Here is a 10167-nt window from a genome sequence, read left to right as displayed (position 1 = left end):
TATTTTTTATCTAAATCATTTATCTATTTCTGTTAAGTAAAAATTGACGGAAAAAAATTGGTTAGAAAATGTCTAAAATACTCTTTCTTATTAAGTTTAATAGTTAAAATACTATTTTTCCATCAATTTTACTTAATAAAAATAATCAAATAGTTTAGATTGAAATTTTTTTTAAAAAAAATTAATATTTAAATTAACAAAAATAAACTCAAGAATTTATTTAATTATAAGACTCAAATCTTAATATTATTTATTTTTTGTAGTTTTTTTTTTTTTTTTTTTTTCAAATATTTAGATTTTGGGGTGGCTTTTGGTTCTTGTGGAGTGGTGTTTCGCCTTCAACCTCAAGCAAGTTCTTCATCACCACATCCGAAGCACTTCTTAAGAGATCTGACCAATCCCTGCATATACCCATCATATTATCAATAGAAAGTCTATTGTTTTAGAAAAACAAAATCAGAAAGTGTCCAAAATATCAAATCAATGGTGTATATATTTAATCAAGTTGTTGTAGATTCATAGTATAAATAAATCTTAGTCTTTGATGAAATTTTTTTGGTAATTTTCTGTTTATTTTTTCTGAATTTGTAGACCTAATGTATTATCAAACACCATATATGTGTTCAACATCAATATACAAAGACTATATATAGAGAGAGAGAGAGTTATTTGTTTACATTGAAACCTATTAATTTAAAATAAAGTGCTTATTTAAATGATACTTAATTATAGAAATATTATCGCCAGGTCATTTGGTTAACAAATTTTGTATAAATTATTTATTTATTTTGGTAAGAATAGCTCCATATATAAAACTAATTACATATTCATAATAATATAAATAGGTACATAAATTAGGGATTTAAGTAGCGGCATCAGGAGATGACTCAATATTGGTCCCAATCTACCAACATCAGAACAATCAAACAATATGTATCGTGAGTCAAATGACATGATCACCATTTTTGTATTTAATTATCAATTGTGAAAAAGAGTTTTATAATAGCAAAATCAGCCGCATGGAATTTGCTTTGGGTCATGTGTCAACTTAATTGAAATACGTTGCTTAGGATGAAATTTTTAACTTGAGCCTTGTTATCTGAATGTACTCCCAATTTTCGAGTTAAATAACATTTTATTTTCTCGATAAAAAAAAAAAGGGGGAGGATTCTCTCCGGCCTAAATTTTGGATTGGAAGGTACTGTTTGGATCTATGAGATCCACCACAAGTCTCATTTCGATAATTTAAATTATTTATTTTGTTGGGCACTTTGCGTATTTCTTTCAAAAAAATTAGGTTGATTCAATAACTGTAATTTATTTAATTTATTACGTTTGTCACTAAAAAAAAGTCTTTTTTTTTTTAAAAAAGCACAATTGTTGTCTATTTTTTTAAGTAAAAAATTGAACATGTTATAATTATTAGATTAACCTAATTTTTTGTATGAATGAAATACGCAAAATACAAAATAAAATAAATGATTCGAATCATTAAAACGAAATCCGTGATAGGCTTCACGGATCCAAAGAACACTCTCCAATCTAAAATCTAAAAGAAAAAGTCAGCGTCGGTTGTAAACTAGCCGTGTTCAGCTATGAATCAAGTAATGCATCAACTATGAATCGATACGTATTACAAACTGAACAATATGCATATCATTTTCATTTCTACTATATACCGAGATATATCAATATTTAAAACCAAGGTATGAATGCATGCAAAATTTCAAAAGTCATGGGTGATGAAATGGTGCTCAGGGGAGTTAAATATGGAGTTGTTGCTGTCAACAATGGTCTTGTACTAATATGCTAATTGTTGAACTGATATTTTGTGTTTGTGATGATGGTGAATTTTTGTTTTGTGAGGATTTGGGAGTTGGTGGTTAAGCATGCTTGCTGCTATTCAGCTCGGAGGTGTAGTAGTGGTGAAGTTGGGTTTTGTGAGGGTGACTCTTTTGCTGATGTATTTTGTTTTCTATTCTTGGTTTGCTTGGGGTGTTTTCTGGTTGGCTCCTCACCAACTTTGATGGTGTGCTAGTAAATGATTGGGCGGTCTTATCGGTGCTAATCTGATTGGGATTGATTTGGCTTGCTATGATACTTTTTGCACCTATCCACTTTTCCTTTATTATTGTATTTGTCTTTCTTTTTATCAATAAAGATTTTTCTCTTTGCTGATCAAAAAAAAAAAAAAATTCAAAAGTCATTGTAATGTGCTACAAAGAAAAGTATGTGCTTTCTCACCCATTTGATGAGTCGAACGTGAGTCCAACTGTGTGCTTAGCCTCCTCCACAGCCCACCTAAACCTAACCAACTCCATGGCCTGCCGGCTTCCATCATCGACAACCCTAAGCTCCGACGGTTTTACGTCCACAAAAATCGGTATCACCTTCTTCTTACACTCCATAATCATGGCCAACTCATGCAGACAATAGAATGATTCGCAGTAACGGGGCGAAAAAATTGCGATCCCAACCTTACAATCACGTATCGCCATGTCGATGCTCTCCATTAACTTGTCGCCAGGCTTTAGTGTCTTGCTGTCCAAAAATGGCCTCAGTTTTAGCCTAGCAAGTTGATCATACAACAACCCTGCAACATTCTTGTTCGTGTCAGCTCGTCTGTGGTTGATGAAAACGTCGGTGCGTGGCAGTTTTTTGGCGCGGATTTGGGTCAGGTACCGGAGAATTTGCGGGTATGGTAATGAACGTTGCATGGCTTCTTGAACAAGGCTTGAAAACCCTAATATTTGTATGAATGTTGTTGTGGGTTTTTAAGGTTGCTTAAATTTTTACTTAAAAAAATCATTAATTAGCAATTTTGAACGATTTCATAAATAAAAAAGAGTATTTTATGTGATAATTACAAAAATAAATAAATAAAGTAGTTATTGAGTGAGAAGGGTATTTTAGAAAAAATCAAAATGCAACGGCATTTGTCCTAATTGAAGAATAGATGTTAATAATGTACAACTAAAAAGGTGTTTTTAGAAAGATATTTAAAAATTGACTTTTTTATTTTTTATAAAAATATGTAAAAAATTATAAAAAATGATGTGATTCAAAATTGATTAAAAATTGAGAAGTAAAAAAGCCTGAGAGACGTAAGTATGTTACGTTTGTTTGTAGTTTGGAGAATGTTTCGATATTTGTGTATTTATAGATGATTTGATTAAAGGAAACATTCAATTTTATTTTCACGGAAAAGAATTCTACATTTCAAGTGAGACTTGTATTTGCTTTGAAAGGACAGACAATAAGAGTAAAATGTTTTGAACAGTTTGACTTGGCCTTTGTGTTTTAATCCTTCAAACACGTTTTATGGTTTTATTTTTTTAAAATTTAGGACCAATTATATTTATTTCTCTTGTATTTAAAAAATAATACAATTAATTTCACAATTTTAATATAGATTAATGATTGAGGCCTCAAATTTTTTGGCTCAAATTTGGCTCGAATTTTTTTTTTTTTTTTTTTGCTGGGTTTATGCTTTGCTTGTTATTATTATTATTATTATTATTTATTTTTTTCTGCAATGTATTAGCCCAGAAAAAAATAAAATAAAATAAATAATACATTCGAGGCAATTTCGAGCCTCATTTTCGAGGCCTCAATCACAGCCGGTTTAATATAATTAGGCTAATATTTCTTGGTTATGTTTGATTGCTTGCATTAAATATAAGGATCTGGAGGTGATATATGCAATGAGTAATGTCAGATTTCATTAAAAAATATCATATCAAGAAAAATTTCATGAAACTTTTAAAAATAATTTAGTGTAATAGGTAACAAAATAAGAAAAACAAGTTATATCTTAATATAAGTATGTTTTAATTTTGCAATTTGGGTTTATAAATAGTATAAATTTAATTTTGTCTTATAATGTTCTATGTTTAATACGTTGTAACTTATGGGGTGTTTGGAAAGATGCTTTTTGATTAAAGTAGTCAAAAAAGAAAAAATATGTTAAAATAGTCAATAAAAAGAAATATTACATTCAAATCATAATCATTTTTTTTTTTCTCACAACTATCAAATTAAGGCCTCCTTTGGGAAGTTGGGCTATTTTAGCCTGGCTAAAAAAGTTGTATTTAGGAAAATAGTTAAATTTTTTTATAATTGATTTGATAATTGTAAGAGAAAAAATGAAATGGTTATCAGTTGGATGTGATATTTTACCTTATTGACTATTTCAATCTATTTTGTTTTTATTAACTATTTTAATCCAAATAGCCCTTCTCAAACAGGGTCCAACTAGTATTTAAAAAAAAATAAATAAATAAATGAAGAAGAAGAAGAAGAGCCAACTATCATCCCGAACATACTTTTTTTAGTTAGGCTAATATAGTCAAAAAAATCAAAAACCAACTAAAATAACCAAATTCCTAAACGAGTCTTTAGTGTATGTGATTGCATAACGTAAATAAAATACTACAAGCTAATCTAAGGATAAAGAATCTTTATAATTTTTTTATTTTTTATTTTTTATATTTCTTTCATGAAACGTAACATTACTCATATGTAATACTTCAAGATTTAGGATAGGATATAATATGTTGGGTAAATTACACTTTGTCCCTTTTATGTTTGATTTATTTCTCACTTTGGCCCTTAAAGTTCTCTTCTTTTTCTTTTTCTTTTTTTTTTCACTTTAACCATTTATGTTTCAAGTTTTTTCCAGTTTATTCTTAAAACTAATTTTTGTTAAAAATTAGACAGAAAATGATACATTAACCATCACATGGTATAAAAATATTTTATTATATATAATTCATACATTTATCACAAACTCAAACCCCAATATAATAATATATTTTTTACATTATGTGACAATTACTATGACATTTTCTGTCTAATTTAGGACAAAAGTTAACTTTATGAGTAAATTGGAAAAATTTTGAAATATAAAAGGTCAAAGTAAAAAAATAAAAAAAAAAATAAAAGTCCAAGTGAAAATGTGACTAAATATAAAGAAGGTAAAATATAATTTACCCTAATATGTTTAAATATGAAATGTATTATATACTGTGGATTATAGTTGGATATAAATATGAGGTAAAAATAGAGTAATTATTTTTTTCAGTTAATTGAGATTGCTAAATCTAATCAAGTGATTGCAAATCCCCAGTTTTGAGGGATACCCGGATATGATATACAAACTTCTTATGGCGCCGTTTGAGAATCTAGGTTTGGGATTAAAATAGGGTTAAACACTAAAAAAAGTCAAATAATCTCAAATAGTAACTTAAGGAAAAATTCTATTTTTATACACTTTTTTATCTCTGTGTACATAATTTTTCGATGCACATCCTTATGAAATTGATTTTATATTCTTGTTCTCAATCCACATCTCATATGTTCTAATTATATCCTAAACTAACATCCTTTTATATACATCTCTTAAACTATTTATTCCACAGAAAATCAATGGTGTAAACCTATTTTTTATTTCACCCACCTTGAAAACGCATAGCAACAATTAATGGTGTGTGAGTTTTTGATAAATACCTGAAAGGTTAGTTCTCTCAATGTTTATTTGCAGATTATAGTTTTGGGTATTGTTCATCAACAGTCACTTGCATTAATTTGTGTACCGAAACTTTGATTTTCAACCATCTCTTCTTGTTCTTTTGATGCCCCGTTCACTGGCCCAAAATACATCAAGATTCAATTTTTTTATTCTTTTTTATTTATATATATATATATATATATTTGGCACTATACTAGTAAAAAGGTTTCACAAGACTTGTGACGCTCTAAAATTTAAGATATCATAATAAGATTTAGAACTTAAAATTTAATTTTCTTAATTAAGAACTCTTACTTAATGTTGCCACCAAGTTTACCAAAATCTATTAACTAACATCCCATAAATTAAAAGTTCTTAAGTTACAACTCCAAATAAACTTAAAACTTAGTCTTAACATAAAAAAATAAAAATAAAAAACACAAATATAAAAAAATAAAACTAGGAAAATGGTTCATGAAATCTTGGGCATTCTTCAAGCTAACCAAGGTTGAATGTCGCCTTGCAAGGCCTCGGCGCTTCCTTCGGTTTCTTCGATACCTGGCATAAAACGCCAGGGCAATGGGAATGTCAATGAGCGACGAGCATAATAAGATACTACAACCCGAAGATACCCACCCCGATAATAATACTCACAAATAATAAATATTGTATAATAACAGTATAACAAACAGCATTTAACAAACATAACCGGAATGCTATTGGTTAAAATATTAACAATAGACAATAAAAACAATGGCAAGCGGAAGCAGTATTTCATAATAAGGAAAAATGCAAACCTTTCTTTTTAAATTCACATAGATTTAGTTTAACAGGTAAGTTAAAGTAATTCCCGCGGAGCACTATTTCCACTCAACCTCTAAGCAATGGCCACGGGCAATTCTGACTCCCCTTTGGTCAAATATCACTACAAGAAAAGGGAGTATAAAACACAGAAACTTTTGCAAAGGCGCGTTTCCCGTCGCAAAAAATGGTCTTTTGCGACAGCAGATTAAACCGTCGCAAATAAAGAGTTTTAGCGACGGCGACTAAAAAGCATTAGTAGCAAAAAAAATTTGACTTTTGGCGACTAAAGCAATTAAGTAGCCAAATGTATAGGTATTGGCAACTAAAAATCTATTTGGTCGCCAATATATGATTTTTACAGACTACAAAAATTTTACTAGCCAAAAGTAAGGACCTTTGGCGACTAAAAAAAATTTAGTAGCCTAAAGTGAGGCATTTGGCGACTAAAAACATGTTTAGTAGCCAAAAGTAAGGCTTTTACCAACTACAAACACATTTTAGTAGCCAAAAGTAAGGCTCTTTGGCGACTAAAAAAAATTTAGTAGCCTAAAGTGAGCTTTTCAACGACTGAAAACATGTTTAGTAGCCAAAAGTGAGCTTTTTGGCGACTAAAAAGAAGTTTAGTCACCAAAAGCGGTAATTTTAGCGCGGAAAATTTATTTTTTAACGACTAAAAAATAATTAGTAGCCAAAAGTACAGAATTGGCGACTAAACATAATTTTAGTAGCCAAAAGTGGTCTCTTTTTTTTTTCTACTAAATGATTTATTTTTAAATAAATTATGTTTAATAAAAAATAATTATGTTTATATATATATTTTTATATTAGTACGGGTTTATGTAGTATATAAATAATATATGTTGCATATATAATTATATGGTGTTATGGAGGTGTAGTGGAAAGAGTGCGTTGTATAAGATTTATGGTGTGGGAGGTTCATGGTTCAAAACTTCGGAAGAGCAGAGGGGTAATTTTTTTTTTTCACAAATAAGCTTTTGGCGACTAAAATGTTTGGTCGCCAAAAGCTTGAGTATTGGTGACTAAAAAAATAGTCGGTAAATGTATAATTTAAAAAAATATAATTGACTATTGGCGACTAAAAATTTAGTCACCAAATGTATAATTTAAAAAATATAATTGAGCTTTGGCGACCAAAGTTTTAGTCACTACAGACTTGGTTTTTGGCGACTAAACGCCAATACCTTTCGCGACAATTTTCCAGCGACCAAACTAGCGACTAAAAAATTTAGTCTGGGAAACTTAAAAATCGAATTTTGGCGACTAAAAATTGACTTTTGGCTTTTCTTGTAGTGTATCAACTATAAAATGATGAATCTTTTAATTTTTAATGAATGAATATAAATGACATGTTGTATTATGTATGAAATTTTCAAGAAAAAATGCATTTTAGTGGAGTAATGAAAAAAAAAATTACATTTTTATGGTGGTGTAACTTTCTTGTGTATATGGTGTAAAATCATTCATGTATGTGCTTGATGCAACTTAAGACCCTAAGTTCAAACTTAAGACCCTAAGTTGTAATAAAGGGAAAAGGAAATGAAAAAAAATAAAGTGAATGAATTAGACATTACCTTCTTTTTTTTCTCTCATTTTTTTTTTCTTCTATCGTGCAGAATGTATATATCGTATAAAGTATTTTAACATGTGCTTTGAAGGCACACGTTAACAAAATCATTTCTTTTTAATGAGAGTGGAATTCATAATTTGTTTAAATCTCTTCTGTTTAATTGATTTTGTTTAGATCTCTTTTGTTTAATTAATTGATCTCACGTGTTGTTGTATAAGTATTTCATTTTTTATGTTCTCCCATCAAATCGGTAAATAACTAAATGGGATAAGACCACCTACCTATTTGAGAGAAATTGGATGGATAGGTATCATGGTACATGAATACGTAGGTATTATATTTAGAGTTACTTTGATGAGATATTTTTGTGGATGTGTACAGATGATGGATAAGAGTTAGATTGATTTGGCAAATAGGATGTCGAGCGAATACATTAATGGGATTGATGAATTCCTTGTGCTTGCCTACACCAATAGGGTTGAAGGTTCGATGATCAGTTGTCCGTGTAGGAAGTGTAAGAATCGATACCATCTTGTACGAGAGGGTGTACAGGAGCATCTAATTTTGAATGGTTTTTTTAAAAAATACAAACATTAGATTAATCATGGGGAATCTTACGTATCTCTGCATGGTAATCGAGAGAATGAAACATTAGCTAATTTAGACATTGGGGATGATATGATTGGAATGATACAAGGGGCTATGGGAAATCCACATGCCGGTACAAGTGTTGAGGGTAATGAACCATAGGGGCCTGATCTCCATGCATCTGAACCCCAGCTCGGTCCAACTGCAGAGACTGCAAAGTATTTCAAACTTCTTCAAGATGCACAAAGTGAAATGTATCCGGGTTGTCAGAAGTTCACATCTTTGTAATTCGTTGTTCGACTTCTACATTTGAAGATGCTTAATCAGTGGAGAGACAAGTCTGTTGACATGTTGCTTGAGATATTGAATGAGGTGTTCCCGTTAGGTGTGAAACTCCCGGGCTCATATTATAAAGCTCAAAAGGTCACAAAAGATTTGGATTTCACGTATGAGACATGGGATGCATGTCCCAACAGTTGCATGTTGTTTCGAAACGAGGACTTCAATCTTGATAAATGTGTCATATGCAACAGTTCTAGATGAAAATCAAATGGTGATGGTGTTTCAAATGGTCCTAACAAAGGTAGCAAACGAATAGCTGCAAAACAAATGAGGTATTTTCCTTTAAAGCCAAGGTTGCAGAGGTTGTTTATGTCATCTAAGACGGCCAAGTTAATGAGATGACATGCAGAGGAATGAACTGATGATGGTGTCTTTAGGCATCCTGTTGACTCCCTTGCATGGAAAGATTTTGACCGTCGGAATATTGACTTTAGTAATGATTGCCGAAGTGTAAGGCTTGGCTTAGCATCTGATGGTTTTAACCTATTCAGGACAATGAACATAGTTCATAGCACTTGGCCTGTTGTGCTCATTCCATACAACTTGCTGCCATGGATGTGCATGACTCAACCATTTCTAATTTTATTCGTGCTTATTGACGGCCCGAAAAGACCTGGTGACAAGATTGATGTGTATATGGAACCGTTGATTGAGGAATTGAAAGAACTATGGAATGAGGGTGTGTCAACATTTGATGCATCAACAAATCAAATGTTTCAAATGCATGCAGCCTTACTGTGGACAATTAGTGATTTTCCTGCATACGCAAACTTGTTAGGATGGAGCACTAAAGGCGAATATACATGTCCTTGTTGCAATAAGGAAACTACATCGTGTTGGTTGAAGCATAGTATGAAACAATCATACTTGGGTCATCACAAATTTTTACGTACTGGCCATAAATTTCGGAAGGATAAAGTATCATTTGATGGTAGTCGGGAAGTTAGACTCAAACCAAAATTGTTGTCTGGAACTGAGATGTTGCTACAATTAGAATCTGAGGGTATTTTAACCCACCCTTAAGGAGAGGCATAGGAGACAGGTAGAGAAGGAGAAAGCCGGACATCACACCCATAGCTGGAAGAAAAATAGTATCTTTTATGAACTGCTATATTGGGAGCACAATCTAATAAGACACAACCTCAATGTGATGCATATAGAGAATAATGTTTGTGACAATGTGTTGTGGACAATATTAGGGGTTGCAGGAAAATCAAAGGATGGTGTTAATGCTCGGTGTGATTTACAAGATATGAATATTAGAAAACCCCTACATTTGCAGTTAAGAGGGTCGAATAAAGCCTATTTACCACCAGCACAATTCATGATGACCAAG

General features: G+C 31.1%; 1 protein-coding gene across 1 annotated transcript; it reads right to left on the bottom strand.

The window, feature by feature from the left end:
• Window positions 1-283: 283 nt before the first annotated feature.
• On the bottom strand, window positions 284-2717 carry LOC114267911 (putative 2' cyclic ADP-D-ribose synthase BdTIR). The gene is made up of 2 exons (XM_028208993.2): window positions 2245-2717; window positions 284-401 (listed from the first exon to the last, which is right to left on the bottom strand). Exons 1-2 carry the CDS (start codon window positions 2715-2717, stop codon window positions 284-286), a joined length of 591 nt encoding a protein of 196 aa, XP_028064794.2.
• Window positions 2718-10167: the final 7450 nt, after the last annotated feature.

The sequence above is a fragment of the Camellia sinensis genome, chromosome 9, assembly GCF_055761805.1.
Source record: "Camellia sinensis isolate YWXY chromosome 9, ASM5576180v1, whole genome shotgun sequence".
Lineage (NCBI taxonomy): Eukaryota > Viridiplantae > Streptophyta > Magnoliopsida > Ericales > Theaceae > Camellia > Camellia sinensis.
Note: the sequence above shows the minus strand (reverse complement) of the source record. Positions and strands in the feature narration are given on the sequence as shown.